Genomic DNA, 24,985 nt, shown 5'->3' on the forward strand with positions numbered 1-24,985 from the left:
GCCGCAATCCCCAGGTCAAGCCACTTTTAAACCAGAAACAGCGGCAGAAGCGCCTGACCTGGGCTACAGAGAAGCAGCACTGGACTGTTGCTCAGTGGTCCAAAGTACTTTTTTCGGATGAAAGCAACTTTTGCATGTCATTCGGAAATCAAGGTGCCAGAGTCTGGAGGAAGACTGGGGAGAGGGAAATGCCAAAATGCCTGAAGTCCAGTGTCAAGTACCCACAGTCCGTGATGGTCTGGGGTGCCATGTCAGCTGTTGGTGTTGGTCCACTGTGTTTTATTAAGGGCAGGGTCAATGCAGCTAGCTATCAGGAGATTTTGGAGCACTTCATGCTTCCATCTGCTGAAAAGCTTTATGGAGATGAAGATTTCATTTTTCAGCACGACCTGGCACCTGCTTGCAGTGCCAAAAGCACTGGTAAATGGTTTACTGACCATGGTATTACTGTGCTCAATTGGCCTGCCAACTCTCCTGACCTGAACCCCATAGAGCAGCGCTGTACAACTGGCGGCCCACGGGCCGCATCCGGCCCGCCAGGCCTCCTGTTGCGGCCCGCTCGTCTCCCCGAGATGCAGGCATGGCGTGCGCTATGGGCGCCATGCCTGCTCCCTCTTGTGTGGCCTCTCCTGTGTCCCCGCTGCCTCACAGCTCAGACCTCACAGATCGCGGCGACTGAGGCAAACAGAGTGCGCATGGTACCCGCACGGAGTACGTCACATGCGGAAGTGACATCATTAGTCACTTCCGCATGTGACGTTCTGCCGCGCGGGTGTCATGCGAGCACTCTGCTTGCTTCAGTCGCCGCGATCTGTGAGGTCTGAGCTGTGAGGCAGCGGCAGCGGGGACACCGACACAGCAGCGGATCAGAGGTAACGGGCGAGGCACTGAACACCTCGCTATCTAGCTGGTGGGGGGGACACCTGTCACTATCTAACTGGGGGGGGACACCTGTCACATCTAACTGGGGGGGAAATCTGTCACTATCTCACTGGGGGGGGGGGGACACCTGTTACTATCTCACGGGGGGGGGGGGGGGACACCTGTTACTATCTCACTGGGGGGGGGGCACACCTGTCACTATCTCACTGGGGGGGGCACCTGTCACTATCTCACTGAGGGGACACCAGTCACTATCTCACTGGGGGGGCACCAGTCACTATCTCACTGGGGGGGCGGGGGGGTCACCTGACACTATCTCACTGTGGCTCTAGCAAGAACCTTCGGCCCTCCACAATGGGGTCTGGGAAAAAAAAATGGCCCTCCATGCCCGTGAAGTTAAACAGCACTGCCATAGAGAATTTGTGGGATATTGTGAAGAGAAAGTTGAGAGACGCAAGACCCAACACTCTGGATGAGCTTAAGGCCGCTATTGAAGCATCCTGGGCCTCCATAACACCTGAGCAGTGCCACAGGCTGATTTCCTCCATGCCACGTTGCATTGAGGCAGTCATTTCTGCAAAAGGATTCTCAACCAAGTATTGAGTGCATAACTGAACATCATTATTTGAAGGTTGACTTTTTTTGTTTTAAAAACACTTTTCTTTTATTGGTCGGATGAAATATGCTAATTTTTTGAGATAGGAATTTGGGGTTTTCATGAGCTGTACGCCAAAACCATCAATTTTAAAACAATAAAAGGCTTGAACTACTTCAGTTGTGTATAATGAATCTAAAATATATGAAAGTCTAATGTTTATCAGTACATTACAGAAAATAATGAACTTTATCACAATATGCTAATTTTTTGAGAAGGACCTGTAGAACATTCAGGTTTTATATGCAGAGTATCCAAATGTCAGCAGAAAACACTGGCCTGACGTGTTTCGCTGCAATGGGCGGTCTCACTCTTATTGAGTATGCACTCAGCAGGGATCACTTTGCCTGATGGTATCACAATTATGTGTTGAGTACTTAAAGGAACACTATCGATTAAGATTTTTTCTTTAACCTGAGATTGAGAGAGTTCCTGAAGTGCTAGTAAATAATGATGTATACGTTTCACTTGCTTATTTCTTTTGTTTACTGTATCAAATTCATTTCACTCTTCACTGACGCCAAATCTGATGGCTGAGTGAATCATTAGGAGGGGGGGGGGAATCCCTCACACTACATTTGTTAACCCTGTGTGTGAGAAAGCTCTCAGCAGCTGCAGATGCCTGTGTCCTATGTATCTGACTGGACTGTCTGCAGAGAGCAGAGGAAACTGGTTATAAACATTTGTAATTGTCGGTGAAACCTGACTCCACAGCTTTTCATACTTTTTTTGCTTTCAGAGAAAAACACTCTGTAGTCTGCTTCAATGTACAGCCAGTGTTTTCCATATTAGACACCCCTTTTGCAAATTATTTGTTCCAATAGAGCTAATTCTACACACAATGAATTAAAGCTTTTGCCTCTGTTATTTAACATGAAAAGTAGGAAAACGTTTACACAGCTACTTAGATATTATTTGTGCATTGTCATTTTAGAACATTTGGGTATTGATAGTGTTCCTTTAAGAGGTGGAATTGGCTGCATATATTTTGTGTGCCTCTGAGGAAGCGGCATTTCGTGCCTAAAGTGAAGATTATGCAAGAATAAAGAGATACCTACCTATTTCAAACAACAATTATTGTGTGGGCTCCAATACACTCCAGCATATGGACTTTCTGGTTTAAGCATATAGATTTCCTGGGAAGCTTTTCCCCTATGAAATGTGGAATTACTTTGTTTGTTCTTTTTGAAAGACTAAGATTTGTCAGATTATTCAGCCTTTGTGTATAAAAAGGTCTCAAGTAGGTACATTTGTCTTTAAATAACCCAACAGCTTAATTTCCTATTTGTTGGGACATCCTGGTTGGAAGCCAGGAGGTAGAGGCCTTCCTATCATTCTCTCAGTGTAAATTACTAACAAACACTACAGATGTAAAGTTTCTCGGCCTATCGAAGCTTCTGGCGAGCAGAGCTCCGGCGGGCAGTTGGTGTGCCACTACCACATGGAGCTTCCTCTTCAATCTCAGCCTTTTCTGCTTCAGAACTTTGTTCGCCTTTGACAAGCAGCATGTCTGGATCCATGAAGTACCCAGAATCCTCTTCACTTGAACCCATTGCAGTGTCGCATCCTGGACCAGAATCTGTATCTTCAACAGCACTGCTTGTGACCTTGGCTCCTATTATACTGTTGCTAGCCTGCTTAGTGGATGACCCGCTATTCTTATCTGCCAGAGGAACCAAGTCATCAACTCCTTCAGTGGCATCTTCAGCAGTCTTCTCTTTCTCAACCTCCGAATTTAAAGATGACACTTTGGCCTGGGAGGTCACGCGATTCTTTGTGGCCTTGTATCTCTGCAAAAGCAGGGTCAAGAATTAACAAAAAAAAAACAAACAAAGTAGATTTAGAGGAAATATCCATTGGAGAATCACATCTCCTCTGTAAGGGCTTAGAGTAACCTCAAAATTTTCTATGTGAGATCGATCTAGCGCCTTGTCAAGGACCTGGCCAAGAATGGAAATAGCTGGGTACCCCGAGACCTACATCAGAAGACATTGCTTCACTCAGTTATGCCTGCATAACATGAAGCAGATCATTGGGGTTGATGCACGAAATCATGGTAATATTGCTGTGCACAGACATCACACGGCAATTTTACATTTACTACCGGTGCTGTGGACTGCAAGTTCTACTATTACCGCGACCAGCGGTACTCTACTTGCGCAACTGTTGCTATGGTAATGTGCGTTACTGACGAGTGTTACCTTAGCAATGGTCATGTTAGTCGAGTACTTCGGGTTGTACGAATAGTTAAACTCATAATACACACGGCCGGTAGTAAGGGTAATATTGCTGTGCGATGTCTGTGCATGGCAATATTACCGTGCTTTTGAGCATCAGACCCATGGGGCCATATGCAATTCACATTTTCACCTGAGTTTTCTCCTAGGTGATATTTTCACAACTTGTAAATAAAATGCCTTTTAAGCCACCAGCAAGCAAATAAATACTCAAAATAATTTTGACAGTACTTTTTCACCTCCTTTTGGTACTTTTTCCATTGCAAAGTGCTAAAAAGTTATTTTAAATCAAAGATGAAAAATTATCTCCTAGGAGTAAACACAAGAGAAAAAGTTAATTGCATATGGGCCATAGTCTCTCAGAACACATCTTAACCCTCCTGGCGGTTCATTTCTGTCTGGAATTATGAGTCAAAAGCGGTACATTTTTTTCAAGAATTTTAGGCATCCAATTATTAAGTCTTAACTCACCAAAATATATCAGAATAAAGGCCTGTAAGATATCCTGCATATAAATAAAAGACTGTAACACAAATTTGCTGAAAAAATTAAATTTATCAATAAACTGAAATAGCAAAACTGTACAAAGAAGCAGCAGATTATATATACAGTATGTACATGCAGTACAGTGTATAACTAATACACCTCCCGTGTGTGGTAGATTTTAAAACATGGAACAGCACACAGGGCGACATTACAGTCCGGGCAGTAGAGACGGGTTTCTTTGCGGACTTTCTTACCCTTGCTATCCGTCTTGCTGCAGCAAACAACGCACATCCTAGTTGGAGCAGCTTTTTTTGGAGTGGGTGGAATATAGTCTGAAAAGTGGCGGCCAGTGAGGCGCTCAGGGTTGACAACATATGATGCACGGCGCCCAATTCGCACATCTGCTGATGAAGTCTGGTACTTCAGACATATGCTTTCGCACATTTTCCATATAAAGTCGGAATGCGTTCCTGGCCTGTCACTGCGTTGCTTATACAAAATGAACGCATTCCACAGAGATTGTTCCAGCAGATGCCGAAAAATTTTTTTGTAGTATTTTTTTTGTTGTTTGCGGACTGCGGGGTAGTATGTCATCGCCTGGTCAGCTCGGTCCACCCCACCCATTGTATGGTTGTAGTCCAGGATGACTTGCGGCTTGGCCAGGACTTTCCCTCCTCGCGTTGTGGTGGTGGCAGATGAAGCATCATGGACAGTGCTGAGCGTACACACGTCCTTCTTGTCACGCCAGCGGAGTGCCAACATTTTTCCCTTCTGCCAAGCCACAATGTCCCCAGATTTTAGCTTTTGCTTGGCGAAGGCAGTAGGCATTTCTCGCCGGATAGGACGAACGGTGCCGTAGGCATCAGTTTTGTTCCTGATGAGTATTTCAAAAAGTTCAGGTGAACTGTAAAAATTATCTGTGATGACACAGTACCCCTTATTCAACAAGGGCTCCACCAAAGATAGCACGGATGAAGTCGCCACCCCGTAGCTGCTGAAAGCAGGGTTAAATTGTGTCCCTTTCCCGGTGTACAGTATGCTGTTCCAGATGTAGCCCGTTGATGCCTCGCATAACATGTAGGACTTCACTCCAAACCGGGCCCTCTTGGACGCGATGTATTGTATCCAGGACAGTCGGCCTTTGTACGCCATCAAGCTTTCATCCACACTTATGTCCCTCTGGGGCACATAAGTGTTGCGGAAGTTTTCCATCACCAGCTGAAAAACTTCCCAGATCTTTTTCAACTTTGGCGCTGGGTGGGTTGACTCTTCGAAGGCGGAGTTGTCTGCGAAGTGTAGAAACTTCATGATGAGTCCAAAACGGTACTCCGACATTACCGTGCCAAAGAAGGGGGTAGCGATTATTTTGTTCGTCGACCAGTACCATTTCTGCAGGGGCTTCCCCACCACCCCCTGCAGAATAATTAGTCCAAGGAACAGCCACAAGTCCTCCTTGGTGATAGGCTCCCACATCCTGCTCCTGGAAAAGGGACCTCGTGGAGCAGCAATTTCTTGCGCGGCGTAGCGGTTCGTCTCCACCACGATTTTATCAATAACAGCGTCACTGAAGAACAGCTGCAGGTAGGCCAGGGGGCAGTGATCACATTCAACCTTCAAGCCGGGCTCTCCAGTAAAAGGGAAACGGGGGGGCGGTGGTGGGGCCTGAGTGGTGTTGACTGGGCACCAAACACGTGCGTCACTAACCTCCTCCGTGTCGCTGGTGATGGAGTCGCTGTCAGAATCAGACGACAGGTTGCCAGGAGCATCACTGTCACTGGAGTCCTCCAGTGACTGCAAATCCGGATCGCTGTCCTCGAACTGCATCAGCGCTTCCGCTGTGAGACGCTTCGAGGATGACGCCATAGCAGGTGACAGGAAAAAAGCGTAGTAAAAATCCAGGCAGAGGTCGGTACACAGAAATCCAATAACAGGCAGAATCAGCAGGCGGAAAACGTAGGTCAAAATCCAGGCAGAGGTCGGTACACAGAAATCCAATAACAGGCAGAATCAGCAGGCGAAAAACGTAGGTCAAAATCCAGGCAGAGGTCGGTACACAAATCGGTAGGAAGATCAGATCACAGCACAGATCACAGCACAGCTCACAGCACAGCTCACAGCACAGCTCACAACCAAATGGCAACAGTGTATTGGATACACATGAATTTGATTCATGTGTATCCAATACAATGCACTTTGCAGCCAATGAACACAATTTTTCAAATTTCCCGCCCCACCCCCATGACGTCACGCCACCCTCCGCTCCTCTGATTGGCCGCCGGGTCCCCAAGAGAATAACAGGATATGGGGGTCCCGGCGGCCGGACATACATCGCTGCTGCTGGGGGAGAGAGGCAGGAGTCCCTGGAGAGCGCCGATCGCACAGGGACTCCTGCACCAAAGGTAAATTTGCCGCCGCTCTGATCATATGGCCGCCGGGTCCCCGCAAGATTACCGGGGATATGGGGATCCCGGCGGCCGGACAAACAATGCTGCTGCTGGGGGAGAGAGGCAGGAGTCCCTGGAGAGCGCCGATCGCACAGGGACTCCTGCTCCAAGGGTATATGTGCCGCCGCCACCGCCGCTGCTGCTCTGGTCACATGGCCGCCGGGTCCCCGCAAGATTACCGGGGATATGGGGATCCCGGCGGCCAGATAATTGTAGCAAACTTTGGGGGAGAGGTGTAGGAGTCCCGCTGAGCAGCGCCGATCGGCGCGCGGGACTCCAGTAAGCAGGCGCAGCAGTTTTTTCTCTGCCCCGACCTGAGCTCGGGCTTACCTATAACAGCTGATTTTTCCTACCCCGAGCTCAGGTCGGGGTTACCGCCAGGAGGGTTAACTACCACCCTGCACAAAAATAATAGATGCCCGATGTCCTCAGAAAGATCTCCCCTTCCTGGGGGCACCATGTTCAGCATGGACAACACCTTACAAATTTACTAAAATCAGCTAATAAAATAAAGTTTTATAACGAAGAACTCTATGTTAGCTGAACTTCCTTGGTGGTATCCCAGAGTGTAGCTCTGGGTTACTTTTAGCAGAAACGAGCAGTAACCCAGAGTTACTGGGGGCTCTCTGGCTGCCTATAGTTAGTGGTGTGATTCTTTCCCGAGAAAACATTGTACCGCTTTTAGAAACTAAAATCTGGAAAGAATCAAGGAGGTTAAGAAAGGCAAAAGTAGAGGTTGTTCTCCTTTGCTCATAATGGCCAATCAGATACCCAGTTTCATTTCAAGTTGTACTACAGCTCCAAACATCAGGCCCATGAAGAGAGATATTTTTGCAAGAACTGTGTTTCTTTCCACTGCTTATATTCATTTATGCCGATTGTTATCTAAATGTATCTAATTAAATTTTGGTTTAGTTGGAACGGTGTCCAATGTTCAAGCTTGAGTTCTCTAAAGGTGGCCATACACTGGCCGATTTGCCATCAGATCGACCAACAGATAGATCCCTCTCTGATCGAATCTGATCGAAGAGTGATCGCATGGCTGCCTTTACTGCAAACAGATTGTGAATCGATTTCAGCATGAAACCGATCACAATCTGTGAACCTGCCGCTGCTGCCGCCCCCGCATACATTACCTAATCCGGCCGGCGCGAGTCCCCTGGTCTCCGCTGTCTTCTTCTCCGCTCTGGGCTCCAGGGCTGCAGCTTCACTGAACTTCCTGTCCGTGGAGTTTTAAACAGTAGAGGGCGCTCTACTGTTTAAACTTCCTGTCCGGACAGGAAGAAGTGAAGCCTGCCGGAGCCCAGCGGAGAAGGAGCAGCGGTGACACGCATCGGCGGAGCAGGTAATGTATTGCCGCTAGCATCGGTCGTCAGGCATTCGAATGCCGCTATCGACACACTCCCAACCCGCCGGCGAACGAGCAAAATCTTCCGCACGGACGGATCGACGGGAACAATCGATTTTGGACGGAAATCGATCGTTCGGTCACCGTTTGCGCAACGATTTCACAGCAGATTCGATCACAGTGATCTGCTGTATATCGGCGGGAAAATTGTTAGGTGTATGGGCTCCTTTTGAGTTCTCTAAGAGTTTGAGTTCTCTAAGAGTTTGAGTTCTCTAAGAGTTTGAGTTCTCTAAGAGTTTGAGTTCTCTAAGAGTTTGAGTTCTCTAAGAGTTTGAGTTCTCTAAGAGTTTGAGTTCTCTAAGAGTTTGAGTTCTCTAAGAGTTTGAGTTCTCTAAGAGTTTGAGTTCTCTAAGAGTTTGAGTTCTCTAAGAGTTTGAGTTCTCTAAGAGTTTGAGTTCTCTAAGAGTTTGAGTTCTCTAAGAGTTTGAGTTCTCTAAGAGTTTGAGTTCTCTAAGAGTTTGAGTTCTCTAAGAGTTTGAGTTCTCTAAGAGTTTGAGTTCTCTAAGAGTTTGAGTTCTCTAAGAGTTTGAGTTCTCTAAGAGTTTGAGTTCTCTAAGAGTTTGAGTTCTCTAAGAGTTTGAGTTCTCTAAGAGTTTGAGTTCTCTAAGAGTTTGAGTTCTCTAAGAGTTTGAGTTCTCTAAGAGTTTGAGTTCTCTAAGAGTTTGAGTTCTCTAAGAGTTTGAGTTCTCTAAGAGTTTGAGTTCTCTAAGAGTTTGAGTTCTCTAAGAGTTTGAGTTCTCTAAGAGTTTGAGTTCTCTAAGAGTTTGAGTTCTCTAAGAGTTTGAGTTCTCTAAGAGTTTGAGTTCTCTAAGAGTTTGAGTTCTCTAAGAGTTTGAGTTCTCTAAGAGTTTGAGTTCTCTAAGAGTTTGAGTTCTCTAAGAGTTTGAGTTCTCTAAGAGTTTGAGTTCTCTAAGAGTTTGAGTTCTCTAAGAGTTTGAGTTCTCTAAGAGTTTGAGTTCTCTAAGAGTTTGAGTTCTCTAAGAGTTTGAGTTCTCTAAGAGTTTGAGTTCTCTAAGAGTTTGAGTTCTCTAAGAGTTTGAGTTCTCTAAGAGTTTGAGTTCTCTAAGAGTTTGAGTTCTCTAAGATATGACCATCACTACTAATCTGCATGAAGCAAGACCCAGAACACCATTTCTGTATACTTGCTCTGGGCCAGCGATTCAGGAAGTACTAGAGGCAGAGCACCAGCCCCCTCTCACTAGAGATTCCATTTAACTTGAGCTATGTCTAAATCTAAACTATCAGCATGGTAATGTAACCTACTGGCTAAACTATCACAAGGTGCCAAAAACAAAGTGGGATCTTAGATCTGAAATAAGAAAAAAAAATATTTGACCAAGATCTTGGTTTTCTAGTGTCACAATGATTCAGGCATTCCTCCACCTGCTATTGAGAATGGATGCTTGGCAGTGTAGAAATTAGAATGCCGTCTCTCTGTGTGGCATGGTTAAGAGTTTGTGTGATGAACGCTCAACAATGCCAATTAAGTTGCTATAAGTAGTAGCTGTTTGAATAAACTGCATTAAAGGATACCTGTAACCACCAGGGGGAAAAATGTACCACTCGCCTAAGAGGGAAGGATCTGGACCTCTTAGAGCAGGTCTGCCCAGTAGGTCGATCGCGGTCTGCCGGTAGAATGTGACCGCCTGCCCAGTGGTTTGCGGCCTCATCCCATTAAATTTTGCGTCCGGCAGCTGTAGAACGCGGCCGCGTCCCATCAAGCTTTGCTGCTGACCAATAGGAAAGTTGGGGAGGAGAGAGGCGGTGCGGCTGCGACGTCATGGCTGGGGGCGGCGCTGGGCACATTGCATCCACGCACGCTGTTCCTTTGCCCGCTGCCCCTTTGCCCGCCAAACCTCTCTCACTCAGCCGTCGGATTGAGGTAGACATATACTTAGCTAAGCTATACTGAAGGCACATACAGTATACCTAGCTAAGCTATACTGAAGACACATATAAATTGCTAACCTATACTGAAGGCACATATACCTAGCTAAGCTATACTGAAGGCACATATACCTAGCTAACCTATACTGAAGGCACATATACCTAGCTAAGCTATACTGAAGGCACATATACCTAGCTAAGCTATACTGAAGGCACATATACCTAGCTAAGCTATACTGAAGGCACATATACCTAGCTAAGCTATACTGAAGGCACATATACCTAGCTAAGCTATACTGAAGGCACATATACCTAGCTAAGCTATACTGAAGGCACATATACCTAGCTAACCTATACAGTAAGCACCTATACCTATCTACCTATACGGGGCGGGGGGAGGGGGGTTAAGGTTAGCATTTGAAAAGTTGATAGATCTCCTGGCCTCTGCAAATTTTAAAGTAGCTCGCGAGCCATAAAAGTGTGGGCACCCTTGTCTTAGAGCCTTCCCGGTGAGACCAAAGTACTTCCCTAGACTTCAGAGTAGACCTGAGGGCTCCTTCAACATTAAAGCTGGACACTGAAACTTCACTAGAGATTCCCGCCGGTGAAACGAGAAGACACAGAGGACCAGGACGGCTCTAAGGGATCCAGAGCCTTCCTCTTAGGTGTGTATGGGACTCCGCCCCCCCCCCCCCCCCCCCCGCAGTGGATACAGGTATCCTTTAACGCAAACCCTAAATAGAGCGACTATTGTTCTTACCTGTATAGCCTAAACTAGAGAGAGCAGACACCAAGAACAAATGAGACATCTTTCTAAATTCCTAAGACACAAAAATGTAGAGCTAAGCAGCAAGACCTGATGTATTATCCTTGGCAGGGAAAAGGAACAATGTAGGCACTCACAAAGTCAGGTTGCCAGTGTCAGGCTTTAGATCTTCCCACATACTACAGGTCACACACTAAAGTTTTAGTCTCTCATTTGGTCCTGAGCTTCTTGTGAGTGCAGGTTGAGGGGGCAAAGAAGGATTGACTAGACACTCTAAAGGGGTGCAAAATGCTGGTATATTTCAACTCCAATTGTCAATGATTCTACTTGCCATGATGATGAGACAAAGGGCAGACTCTTATTCTGAGTAACATCTGGTTTAAAAGTTCACATAAAAAGCTGTAGGTTGAAGGAGCAGATGTTGTATACAGCAAGGTGTTATGGAGGAGAGTCAGAGGACAGTTGAGCATGAAATTGTGGATGGATGGTAACACAGTGATCTAGAGTCATAGCTAAGGACACCAAGTAGGGTGGTTATATGAAAGCAGAAACGCAGAGAGAGTGCGTCAAACAAAACAGAAGCCAGGCCATGCAACAGGAGAAGGATCTAACCTGGATGTTCTGAAAATGCACCAAGGACTTGCAGTGTGTGAGCCGGGCAGCAGAGTCACTAGGATAGAATTTGTGACACAGCCTGCAGAGATAACCCGCGACGGGAACCAAATAATCCAGGCCTGTGAAACGGGAGGGCAAATCACAGAATGGATATCAAAAGGGAAACACAAAACAAAGAACAGAGAAGACAGCTTGGCACGGATATCAGAAGAGGGAGGGGAGAAGATGAGAAGATGAGTTGATGTTTCACAGACAACATGGAATACACAGAACTACGAGCAGACTCCTAGAGGTGTAGTGATCAGAGGAGATCCAGAGGGAAATACACAACAATGGACAACCAACGCAACCAAAAAGCAGAAGGAAGAAAGCAATGTTGATGGCATTAAGCCTCTCCTGACTATGACTCTTGGTCTTCACCTTTGAAATGCCACTGCTGCACCCAACAAACTAATGATGCAGGTTAAGTAGTGATAAAACTTACCATAGGCGGTCTCTGGATTGTACTCTTCGCCTTCTTCAAGGCTAGCTTGAATGTCCATCCCAGGGACCTGAATAAAGACAATTTTCAAAATTAAAAAAACTTTTTTCATTTTGCTAATAAATCCACTTAAAGGGACCTAAGCACCTGTACATACAAAAAAATATATAAAATGGACATCCCCATAAGGGAGGTTCTTAAGTGAGCCATTGGGGTGATCAGCATTACCTATCTAAAGGGGGATTCACCATATTTACAAGGTAGCGGCCACTGTTTGAAGCTCCTGTGGTGGTGTCATGCTTATCTGACCCCCCAATGCATGTCGGGAACTGTAGACAAATGATGTGAGCACATCTTCCAACCAGGAGATGTACTCACATCAATGGACACCATCTTTCGGCATGCATTGTGGTGGCTGGAAGCACGCAATTCCACCAGAGGCTTGAAGGGCTAGATAAGCAGCCCCCCTTAGGCAAGTAATACCTATGACTCCCCTTCCCTCCTGCCACTCACCTCCCTTCGGCCGGCACACTACTACAAACCTGCTTTATGGGGAGGTCGATTTTTTTAAATAACAGGTTCTTGCATCCCTTTAAAGGACTTACGAGGTGAAAATAAACTTCTGAGAAAAACAATTATATCTATCCTACTTCTCCTAAAAATGACGTTTTTAGATATCCCACAGTTTTATTTTATATTTAAACCTAGTTTTTAAGTTTTTACTGTTTCATTGTCTCTGCTCAATGACACCTTTATTGAAGTATGCTAGAGCTCAAATCTATGAATTATTGACCTTTTTTATTTCTTTTCTGCTCTTAAAAGCCATTTACTGACAGAAAAATGTTTTATGGTTATAATTACTTATCAGTGAGGGTTATGCTATAGTCTGACCCAGTCCGACCCGGTCCCGGCCCAGACAGAAATTGTCACTTGCATACTTGATGTTTAACTTTTTCAGGCAGAGAAAGAAAAAAAGGAACACAGCATAGTTATTTGTGTGCTAGGCACTGTACATACACATGTCTATCTCATCATGTCACATGTCACCTCGTAAGTCCTTTAATGTCAACAATTCTGAAAATGTACATCCTATTTGTAGCCCCTTAATTCTTCCTGAATGTGGATTTTCATAGCTGTCCACGTACTCTGGATGCTCACCCAGTGCCAGAAATGTAGCTGTCATGTGACATCTCCTGGCAGATAACGGATTCTAGTGATCACTAACAGATGCATTGCCACTCTCTCTCCATACCCACCACAGCTAGCAACCAAAAGCTGATCTCTCCAGGCAGCATGCATTGGCTCCTGATCCTGTGATCACTGTGATTATGTGATCACTGACAGAACATCACTGCAGGTGTTGTCCGTATATTTGTAAAGTTAGATAGGGCAAAAAAAAACACAAAGGAAAAAGCATATCAAATTTAATTCAGAAGAGTGATATGCTCAGAACAGCCAAGACACTGCAGAACCCTAAAAACCCATTTTGGGACGTTGGAAGCAAACCTAAACTTAAGGAAAAACAAAAACCATCCAAGTGAGGTGAGAGAAATATAATTACCAACTAGTGTGTGTATGAAGCCTAATTGTATGATGTGGCTGTCAGCCAATAATGGTTCAATTTTTTGGCTGGAGTTAAAGTGTACCTGAGACCGCACAGTTCCCTCTCTGATTGGAGGAATTACCGGGAGCCTAGGAGAGGATCCAGGCAGCCTGGGGGGATGGCGAGGGATCGATCAGCCTGAAGGGGGCTGGAGGAAGCACTAGGTATGTATATATATTTTTTTCAGCATCTCAGGTTTCCTTTAACTTTCAAAATCTATATTAGTCTTTGAACTACAGCAGCAGACAAACTTTATTCAAAATAATGCGATGAGTCTGCTTCTTACAACTAAATAAAAATTCAAAAACCGTGCCTAACAAAAGAATAACCAAAGCTCCCCTTTACCGTTAAGCTCTCTTTGTCCTCAGATGTGTCATCTGCACTGAAGCCCTCTTCTTCCTCCTCCTCCTCCTCATCATCATCATCCTCTTCCTCAAAACAGCCCACTGCATCCACTGTGATCAACTCCTCTGACTCCTCCATGTTCCACGGTTCCTTCTCATTCTGCTTGTTCTACAGAAAGTTATACCAAATCAATAAGCGGATTACCAATGTTATTCAAGAACACAACTGCCATGGCAAAGATTTAAAAGAGCAGATCTGGGCAAAATAAGAGCCTGTAAGGCCCCGTTCACATCACAAACGCGGATGGCCATGCGTGCGGAACGCAAGCATGCGAACGCACGCCATCCGCGTTTGTGTGCATTGCATGCTGATCCCATAACTGAAAAGTGAATGGGACAGCCACGCATTTTTAAAAAAAATGCGTGCAGCATGCGTTCCCGGACCGCACAGGTCCGGAACGCATGCAGTGTGAACATCAGACAGTGCACTCTATGCACTTCTGATGTTCCGCGTGTCGGCCTCCTGCACGCATTTCCAAAATGCGGCTGGAAACGCGTGCAGTGTGAACGGGGCCTAAGAAGTAGCAAAAACAATGGAAATGCCATGCAGACATGTAAGTGCTAATATAAAATAGATTAACCACATGTGGAGAACATAAAACTTAATTAATCTCCTTGGCGGTTCAATTTTTCCGCCAAGGAGGCTGCATTGCACTTTTGAATTTTTATTTTTTTTTTGTTTCATGTAGCTACCTGAGTGGTAGCTACATAAAACACCACTAGAGGGCACATGTGTCCTTCTAGTCCGATCGCCGCCGGCAACAAAAGTAAACAAGAGAAACTGGTTGAACTCGATGGACGTATGTCTTTTTTCAACCAAAATAACTATGTAACTATGTAAGATTGCGTATAGAACGCGATCTCCTGTTTGGCTTCTCCTGTCGCCATGGCTAGGATCGGAATGACGTCATGTACGTCAGCCGACGTCCTGACGTCAGACCCATCCGATCCAGCCCTTTGCGCTGCCCGGGACTGATTGGTCCGGGCTGCGCAGGGCTCTGGCGGGGGGGGGCCTCTTCCGCCACTGCGTGCGGACGATCGCCGCAGAGCGGCGGCGATCGAGCTGGACGCGCAGTTAGCAAAAGCTGCGCGTACAGCACTTTTCAGAACAGAAATCGCCCCACCAGGGGCTGAGATATCCTCCGCGGCGGCTTATCCCGAGCTCAGCTCGGGGTTACCGCTAAGGAGGTTAAAGAAGCTATACAGTCAAATTACAGGTTACATGTATCCCCTTCGGGTAAAAAGTTGTCGTGTTTTAAGTTTTCAACTATCCCTCCTCCAAGCATCGTAAGCCCACAATTCGAGGCATAGCCCGCCCCTCGCAGCCAAGCACTGTGTTGCTTCCTTGGCATTGTATCTCCCATACAGACAATGCCATGGCGTTTGGCTGCAAGGGGGCGGGGCTACACGCCGGAGGTGCTGGCTTCCAGGGCTAAAAACACGGCAAGGCTGTGATCTGTAATTTGGCTGCATAGCCTCCAGGGCTGTGGAGTCAGGGCAATTTTGGGTGCCTGGAGTCAGAGTCAGTGTCGGGAAAAAATGCACCAACTCCGACTCCTAATGAATTTAAACTGTAATTAAAATAGAAAATATGATAAAATGTTCTATTTCTCAGATAATAGTCATCATAAATAATTTATACATACAGTAATAGCTGTGCTTAGTCCACAAAAATGAAATAAACCAATCAAAATTAGTTACTTGTGCTGCTTCAATAAAGCAGTCCCCGTATTTTTAAAGTCAGATATACACATCTGATTGTGACTGTATATATGATGTGTACACAGGAATCTCATATATACACTAAATAACATCTATGCTGTAAGTATAAAGCCTGAAGTGTAGCTGTGTCACTAATAGAGATGGTCAATGAGATGGAAATAATTCTGCGTTGATTCTGATTTATGCAAATGTATGCACTCTCTTTGCTCATGAAATCAAATAATTTGATATGTTGTTAAAATTTGGTTTGGTGACTACGAATTAAATGGTACCTGAGAAGGATAAAAAGAAAAGTTTTATACATACCTGGGGCTTCTTCCAGCCCCCTTCAGGCTAATCAGTCCCTCGCTGTCCACCTCCACCACCTGGATCTTCTGCTATGAGTCCTGGTAATTCAGCCAGTCAGCACAGTCCGGACGCATGCTGCTTCCACAGCCAGGAGCGTTCTGCACCTGCACAATAGTGCTGCGCAGGTGTAGTACGCTCCCGGCGGCGGAGTGTGTGCATGCGCACTACACCAGACTGGCTCAAGTACCTGGACTCCTAGCAGAAGATCCAGGTGGCGGAGGAGGACAGCGAGGGACTGATTAGCCTGAAGGGGGCTGGAGGAAGCCCCAGGTATGTATAAAACTTTAATTTCATCTGTCTCAGGTTTACTTTGTTACACAGTAGTACTATACATATGCACTCTCCACAGAGCTGCAGGGAATCCACTGAGAATGTTGTGCACATTGAACACAGAGGTGTTGTCCATCACCCATAAACCTGGTTCAGATTGTAAATGAAGAATGTGTAACAGAGGAAGAATCTCCTTATTCCCCTGCAGAGTACCTGCACATCACTCTTACATGTACCCACAGTCACATTGCCTAGGGCCTGATAGATGTACTTTGTTCCGGCCTGTACCTTTTACAAGTGCTCTTACCAAGGACTAGTTTTAGTTTATGACTAAAGAGAATAAATATGGCAGTCTCCATATCCTTCTCACTTCAGTTGTCCTTTAAAATTCCTAAGCGTTGGCAGTTAAGAGGCGAATTTCATGTTACATATTTTCAATCAACAAGACTGTAATATGCAAATTAGAGGAGTCGGAGTCGGTGGAATCCTAAACTGAGCAGTCGGAGTCGGAGGATTTTTGTGCCGACTCCACAGCCCTGATAGCCTCTAAGTGTCAGTTCTCCTAGGGCCAATTCACTCTGAGCCACTGTCATATCAACAATATGCATTTGTAGTATCACAGATATCTTCAATGAAATAACTCTTTGACCAGAATCCTTTTATACAAAAATGTATTCTTGTATTTCTATACAAAGATGATAAAAAAATGACAAAGCAGGGTTAAAATACGTATTCAAATAACTAAAAGTATCTAACAGTACAGTTAAGAATTAGTACATTAAAGTTTATACATTACCAACCTTGTTATCCTGATCTGGGTACAGGATGTGTGTCTACTGAGCGTTTTGAGTCCATATTTATACACAGATGTTTGGTATGCGCATTTGAGATTCAGGTGAGCATTGAGCACACAAGTGTTTCACAGCTGCAGACGTACTTGTCCTTTGATGTGAGCGAACACGGAGTCCACAAGTTATAAGATGTACCATTTTAGACTACTGGTGCAGATAAGCGCTCCTTGACCTCTAGGTCATCTCTTTTTATTTTTTTACATATTGAGCTATTACCGTAGATGTACCCAGTTTCTGCTTACAGGTGCAGATGTGCTCTCAAAGTTACAGAGTTTATGAGAGAGTTGTGAACACACACATAGGATAACATTAGCAAGAACTTTTAAAATCACAAAGCGCTTGTAAAAGCTCTTCAAGTGTGAACGAGCCCTTAAGGTGCGTACACACGCACTGCTAAAGAGAACGACGGGTCCGTCAGACACTCCCACTGGGCGGTCGTTCTCCCGACAGTAGTGCGTGTGTACAGTCTGTCTGCAGACTGATAAGGCTGCTTCTGAACGACCGCCCAGCGGGAGGGTCCGACGGACCAGTCGTTCTCTTTAGTAGTGCGTGTGTACGCGACTATAGTCTTTACTTCATTTGGTTTTAGATGGCGGTAAAACACTGCTACTTACCAATTTCAAACAGGCTAGAGTAAATGTAGCCTTATAACACAACAGCAGCAATGTAAAAATAATGGAAGAAAAAAATGATAGGCTTGTTTAATCAAACTGCACAATATCTAGTTAGTCCATTTCTACTCCGGCCCCATTGTCTGTCTACATGTATACATTCCATCTACAGTGCAAACTTGTAGCATCACTGAGTATTCAGGTGCCTTTGATGATAGATTTATTCACCACCAAAATAAAATGGCTACACATTTCACCGCATCCTTTAATATACCTCCTGTGACTTCTGCTTGTGCTCCGGAGATTTCATGTGCTCTACAAACTTGCGGGGAGTCTTGAAGTGGCGGCTGCAGACGGTGCAGAATGGTCGTAGCGAGCGTTTTGCCATCTGCAGAGAAGGGCAGAGTGTCAGTATGGGCCGATGCCATCAGGCAGTACTTTATGAAAGACTACAAAGTAATTACTTTTGTAGAAAAATACATGTTGTGGGAGCAGTTGGTATAGTAGAGAGAATCAACATCTCTCAATAGACCTGATGCTAAGTTTAGTGGGGGCAAAACAGATAACGTCAACAAAATATTCAAATGTTAAGGTTTCTGCAAGACTTATTTGTTAAAGTTTAAGTTTTAAGCTAAATTTAATCAGAGGACTACAAGTATTAGAGTTGTGCTTTAAAGAGACTGAAGCCTCCAAAAAAATTACTTTTTTACTTTAAAAACCTCTTTATAATTGCCCTACCTAAGACGATGCATCGCCGTGGCTGAAAACTCAATCACCCCTAATTCCCCAGTCAAAAATCCACAACTTTCTTGGTCATGGATTTTGCTGCTCGGGGAGGCAGAGCTTTGGGCTGTAGCTCTGCCTCCACGTGCGTCAATCAGCGCTGAACGCCGCCTCTCCCCGCCCCTCTCAGTGAAAGAAGACAGAGGGGCGGGGAGAGGCAGCGATCCCCGCAGATGGATGTGAGTAGAGGCAGAGCTACAGCCCAAAGCTCTGCCTCTATATGGAAGAGCTCCCCGCTATGTGCCCCAGGGAGTTTGGGGTGATTAATTGAGTTTTCAGCCACGGGGATGCAGCGTTCTAGGTGGGGCAATTATGTTACAGAGGTTATTAAAGTAAAAACCTGATTTTTTTTGAGGCTTCAGTGTGCAAAATTAAGTATGAAGACAAATGGCCGTGGGCAGGACTTTACAGCTTGCCTTACCATCTGAAGAATCCCTTTGTATTCTGGGGTGCCTTAGGGAGGAGCACTGTTCAAAATGCCACGCAACGTTCTACCCCGCAAGGGAGGGGGCATGACTCAGACTGCCAGGCCACCAGAGAGTGCAGAAGAGAGCCTGTCAGCCAAGGAGAACTGGTGACCCACGTCACAGGCTTGATATTAAAAAAATAAGGTATTGAAAGTGGAGAAGGGTTTCAACCATATGTAGGCTTTGACAAGAGTTCAAATCTCAGCTCAAGCCAGTACTTAAAACAGGTAAGGAGTCTTTGGGCAAAGCTCCCTAATGATCCTGGATGCCCATGGAGCACACTTTAAGTGGCTGACGCCCTGAATCGCTTTGAGTCCGCTAGGAGAAAAGCGCAATATAAATGTTCTGTATCTTGTCTTATTAAACTGTATCTAGTCTGCCATCCATACAAACTAAGAAAAAAGTAAGGCTGCAGTTGAGCAGCCTTCCTGTCCACAAATTGTGGCCTCCTAATACTTTTTATTTGTGAAGGGGCAGCTAGGTGTACATCACATCTGCGAATAGGCTAGAATGCCATATTTGCAGTTCAGCCACACTATCTGCACTAGTGTAGGGGTGGGGGGATGGTTGTATGAAGAGAAGGGGCAGGCCAGACACACCTCAGTGGAAATGACAGTTGACAGAGGTGTGGGAATGGATCAGGCACCTTTACGGAAACAAAGATGGGGTGGGCCATAAAAGGGCAACACCCACATTCGGCCAGTACTAAGGGAAATGCACTGCAACATTTACTTGCTCCAAGTCAGTGGAAAATCTCTCCAAGCTTAGAAGTAATTCAGATATTTGCTTGCACTGAAAATAACTGCATAAGAATATACCAATAAGACAAGGCAAGACACAGAACATTTATATTGTGCTTTTATTCAGGCATACTCTAAGCGCCAGAGGTGCATCCACTAGGGCGTGCTCTATAGGCAGCAACAGTGTCTTCTACTGAATAGGTGCAGGCTTACCGAACGGGAAAAGTCGAGATTTGAACCCTGGTCTACTGTGTCAGCGACAGAGCCCTTAACCAGTAAACTTCCAGCCACAATAGATACTGATGTACAAATAACTGGGAAAAGAAGGGAACGTTTCCTTGGTATTACAAGCAAAAATACCTTGTGCTCCTGGGTCCGACGATGTTTGATGAGGTCACAGCTGAAATGAACCTGGCAGACGTTGCACCATCTCATCTGCTTTTTCTTACTGCAGGTGATACAAACACAGATAAATTGGCAAATTACACAATTTTGTAGTTTTTTCATCTCTCCTGGATTCTAATGTTATTGCCCTACAAACGCTAGCAAGGCAGTGACAGATGAAGCTAGCAGTAGCGGCTCCAGCTTCAGAATTTTTTTTTGGGGGGGGGGGGGTGTGGCGGCTCAATGGCTGGCAGGCGGAGCTCACGATGAAAAATGGGCGTGACCAGGCAACAAAATGTGGGTGTGTTCATGGGTGGGGCCAAATATACATGACTATAGCAGCGGTGTAAGAGGTCTGCCAGGGAAGTTTGAGCTCTGCCATAGTGTTCCCCCCAAAATACATGTAATCTGACAGCATTTCACCAAAAATAGACGTAATTTGACAGAGGTTCCTCCAAAATACAGATAATATGGCAGTGGTTCCCCCAAAATAGACATAATATGGCAGTGGTTCCCCCAAAATAGACATAATCTGGCAGCAGCGGTTCCCTCAACATACACATAATCTGGCAGCTGTTCACCAAAAATACAGTTAATCTGGTAGCTGTTCACCCAAAATAGGTGTCCCCAGTATAGGTAACCAGGTCTATAGGTATTCCCAGTGGAAGCAACCAGGTCTATAGGGGTTCCCAGTATAGGTAGCCAGGTCTATAGGTGTCCCCAAAATAGATAGCCAAGTCTATAGGTGTCCCCAGTACAAGTAACTAGGTCTATAGGTGTCCCCAGAATACATAGCAAGATCTATATGTGTCTCTCACTGGGTAGCCAGGTCTATAGGTGTCCCCAGTATAAGTAGCTAGGTCTATAGGTGTCCCCAGAATAGGTAGCCAGGTATATAGGTGTCCCAATTTAGGTAGCCGGGTCTATAGATGTCCCCAGCAGCAGGAAAGGTGGCAGCGCAGTGAAGGGGGAGCAGCAGGCACAGCGGCGGAGAAGGGGGGACGTCTTCCCCCCTTCCCTCACCTTGGGGCTCCCCCTTCTTAGCATAGAATGGTTGCTATTATGCAGCACTTGATACTCAGGTTACACTGTAGCTCAGTTGTTTCATGAATGATTAGTTTAGATTGTATGGTAATGGTTGTATATCAGTATGCATACTGCTGTATGTAATATCCTGACCCGACCTTGATGATCAATAAATTTATTGTAAAAAAAAAAAAAAAAAAAAAAGCTTTAAGAACAATGACCAGCAAAATATACAACAATACTTCTTGCTACTTACCCATCTCGGCTGCCAAGGGTGGCTTGGCTGTCCTTGGCAGTAGGCAGAAGGGTGACCAGACAAGCATTACTGAGATGTTCTATCTCCTGGATCTTGTGCTGGTGTTGTGCAGTGACCAGGTGGGACTGGAAATTCTGTAAAACAATAGCATTGCATCAACGCAGCATACGGATGGCATTGGTCGGCAAGACAAAAGCCCCACAGGCAGCCAAGGGTGTAACTACAGCGGAGTAGCCCCTGTGACCACAGGGGGCCCAGAGCTATAAGGGTGCCCCATCTACTACTTCTGATTAAGGAGTCCAGGTTATGAGGATTCATTTTTTTTTGTTATGGGCGTGAAGATCAGTCTACACTTGGTTTATGACCCTCACAAGATTGGCCGCCAGGCTGTGAGGGTCACTAGAGGCAGGTAAGTGAAAGGAGTACATAGTAACTCGGCGCCGCTCAGTTCGGTGCAGGGAGAGACTAATGACGGCTCTCACCGCTGCCGCAAAACTCTGAGGCGGCGTTAAATACTATTCCCCCTTCGAGTTGTCGCAACTCGGAGGGAGATGTAATTCGGGGTCTGGCAGCCGCCGGAGCCCCGAATTACTACTACGCGCCCCGTGCAGTATAACATTGCTGCTATGGGGCGCCCAGCTTCGGTAGTGAAAGGGTGTGAACACTAGGTGGCCCCATCAAAGTTTTGCTGGGGGGAGGTGCCATGATTTATAGTCACCCCTGCAAGCAGCTGTTGTAAAACCCACATGTTAAGTGCTATTTACTTATGTTTTATAAAAGAAATGTAGAGTGTAAGCTCACAAGGGGAGGGACCTCCTCCTAATGTTTCCCATTTCTTTTGTATTTTATCAAACAAACGTAACAGAATTGGTGATGTTCCAAACTACACATCAGTTCTACGTATTTGTGCCTGTGTTGCTGGAGGTCCTGAATGCAAAGTGTGTTGAACTGCTCATCAGGGATGGGCCCACAAACTAATCATGAGTCCGTAATTAAAATGAGCCATAAGCTGCGGCTGGATGATGAGGGGTCATTTACCCTCAATTCAGCCATCCTGCCTGCGCTCCAAATAGCTTCCATGCGTCCCATTGGACGCATTGCAAGCCTCACCACGGCTTGAAGGAGGAAGTGCGCGTAGTGAGGCTTGCAACACGTCCAATATGACGTGTGCAAGCTATTTGGAGTGCAGGCAGGATGGCGGAATTGTTGGTAAATAACCCCTCATCATCCAGCCGCACAGCTGCTGCAATTGTACTACTGACTCGTGATTCATTTACTTACGGACTCCTTATGGACTCGCGATTAGTTTGTGAGCCAATCCCTGCTGCTCATGTACCCATGTGCTTTGTAAAACTCTATGGGAGATGTTGGCACTATATTAATAAAAATTATGTTACACTGTAGCGACTAAACCAAGCACTCTGTAGAATCAGAGGATCTAAATATAATTCAAAATTTGACGTGGCCACCACAACGCACGGCACTATGTTGCTCTGGGATTTTCTCCGGTGTGATTTCGATTCCATTAATCATAAACAAACGGATTTGCATCGCAAATGCGTCAAAATGCATGCAACCACGCATTACGATTCTGCGGCAAAACGCAACGCATAAATGGAAACAACAGACACAACAGGAAACAGGCAGTTTATACAGTTTCTGATGTCCCTGTGGAACACATTGTGTTGCATATCCTAAACGTTTCTGGAATAGTGCAGATGGAAACGAGGCCTTAGCCACAAGTCAGATGACCCTGAAGTTATTATATGATAAGAAAAATGCTGGCAGGCAGCGATAGACATCTGGTTCTCTTGTTACCTGCAGAGTATGGTAGCCGGTCTTGCACACATAGCAGCAGAATCTGGCCCTGCTATGCACGGAGCTGCCTGCTGTGCTGTTCTTGTCAGGGCAGGTGGGCTGCAGAGCTGTGGTACGACTTTCATTGCAAAGCTGGATGGTCACTTTCAGAGCACGTCCTCCACTCACTCCCTGTCAAGTGAAAAAAAAAAAAATCACACAGGAATGAATAGCCCTGTGGTGGAACCGGAGACAGGAAAGCATCTCATGTTATCACAGGTCATACTCTACCTCCGGAGACTGGGACTCCACGCTGCGCTCCTCTGCTGTACCTGGAACAAGACAAAAAAACATCAGCACCATTATCAAAAATTCCACTCTAAGCCCCCCCCCCAATGCACATATGCTCCTCCTTTATGTCCACCTGGAAGTCCTAGGTGTTAAAGACTTAATTTGTTTCCATCTACTACCACCCCTCAGCTCTGTCCTTCCCAGTAGGAAAAAGGCGGACTCTTCACTGAAATGCCCAAACCAGGAAAATTAACTTAGAGCAGTGTATCCTGAATAAAGTACATTCTTCCATATGTCATTGCAGTGCGTGTATATCTATATATATATAACTATATCTATATATATAACTATATCTATATATATAACTATATCTATATATATAACTATATCTATATATATCTATATATATCTATATATATATATATATATATATCTATATATATCTATATATATATCTATATATATCTATATATATATATATCTATATATATCTATATATATATATATATATATATATATATCTATATATATATATATATATCTATATATATCTATATATATATATATCTATATATATCTATATATATATCTATATATATATCTATATATATATCTATATATATATCTATATATATATATATCTATATATATATATATATCTATATATCTATCTATATATATATCTATATATATATATATCTATATATCTATATATATATATATCTATATATATATATATCTATATATCTATATATATATATATATATATATATATATATATCTATATAAAAAACAGTCTAAATTATTACTGCTATTCCTACTGATGTACCCAATACAATGGCATCTCATGGAATGGAAACATTTCTGTCATTGAAATAAGAATTTCTTGAGATGAAACAAAACGTGGGACCTTTGTTATCCTTGTGTATAAACTTTATATCAGATTGACCGGATTCTAAAATGCCACAAAGGCCCAGGCCTTGATATTTCTGGAAAAGCCTAAAGGCCCATACACAGCCTAAAAGCCTAAAGGCCCATACACACGTCGGATTTTTGCGAACGACCCGTCGTTCGCACGTCAAATCCGGCGTGTGTACAGACTATCGTTCGGTTGATAAGACTGGTTTTCAACCAGTCTTATCACCCAAACGATAGTCTGTACACACGCCGGATTTGACGTGCGAACGACGGAACGTTCAAACGACGGGTCTTTCGCAAAAATCCGACGTGTGTATGGGCCTTAAGGGGCAATCTGAACATAAAAGGGAAGTTGATACATTTGAAAAGGAGGCTGAAAATGGGGAGTAACACAAAGGGAAACTGAAGCCCAAGGGAGCTGTTCATGAAAGAGAGGGGCTATTAGCACATGAATGATACACATGGAAGAGGGGCTGTATATGGAACAAGGAGGGGAGCTGCTGCACATTAAAATGGAAGCCCCACATACTTGGCCTAGAAGCCCAAAGTATACATCCAGCACTGCAGATTGAGCAGCCACCCAATAAGCAGAATACGCTCCAAAAAGAAAATACAGGCAAAATCTGCAAAACATGCTATACCAGAAATCTTTA

At 44.8% G+C, this 24,985-nt stretch overlaps 1 protein-coding gene across 1 annotated transcript in view; it reads right to left on the reverse strand.

Annotated features, from left to right (window-relative positions):
* Positions 1 to 1,743: 1,743 nt before the first annotated feature.
* The window catches only part of CIZ1 (CDKN1A interacting zinc finger protein 1), a 59,099-nt gene continuing 35,857 nt past the window's right edge, over positions 1,744 to 24,985 (reverse strand). Inside the window, exons 8-16 of the mRNA XM_068249799.1 lie at positions 23,415 to 23,455; positions 23,145 to 23,315; positions 21,327 to 21,460; positions 20,021 to 20,108; positions 17,945 to 18,058; positions 13,810 to 13,977; positions 11,865 to 11,931; positions 11,378 to 11,499; positions 1,744 to 3,327 (exon numbers count right to left, since the gene is read on the reverse strand). Coding sequence (XP_068105900.1) covers positions 2,923 to 3,327; positions 11,378 to 11,499; positions 11,865 to 11,931; positions 13,810 to 13,977; positions 17,945 to 18,058; positions 20,021 to 20,108; positions 21,327 to 21,460; positions 23,145 to 23,315; positions 23,415 to 23,455 — 1,310 coding nt within the window. The 3' untranslated portion in view covers positions 1,744 to 2,922. The remainder of the gene's footprint in view (positions 3,328 to 11,377; positions 11,500 to 11,864; positions 11,932 to 13,809; positions 13,978 to 17,944; positions 18,059 to 20,020; positions 20,109 to 21,326; positions 21,461 to 23,144; positions 23,316 to 23,414; positions 23,456 to 24,985) is intronic.

This window comes from Hyperolius riggenbachi, chromosome 8, assembly GCF_040937935.1.
Source record: "Hyperolius riggenbachi isolate aHypRig1 chromosome 8, aHypRig1.pri, whole genome shotgun sequence".
Taxonomy (NCBI): domain Eukaryota; kingdom Metazoa; phylum Chordata; class Amphibia; order Anura; family Hyperoliidae; genus Hyperolius; species Hyperolius riggenbachi.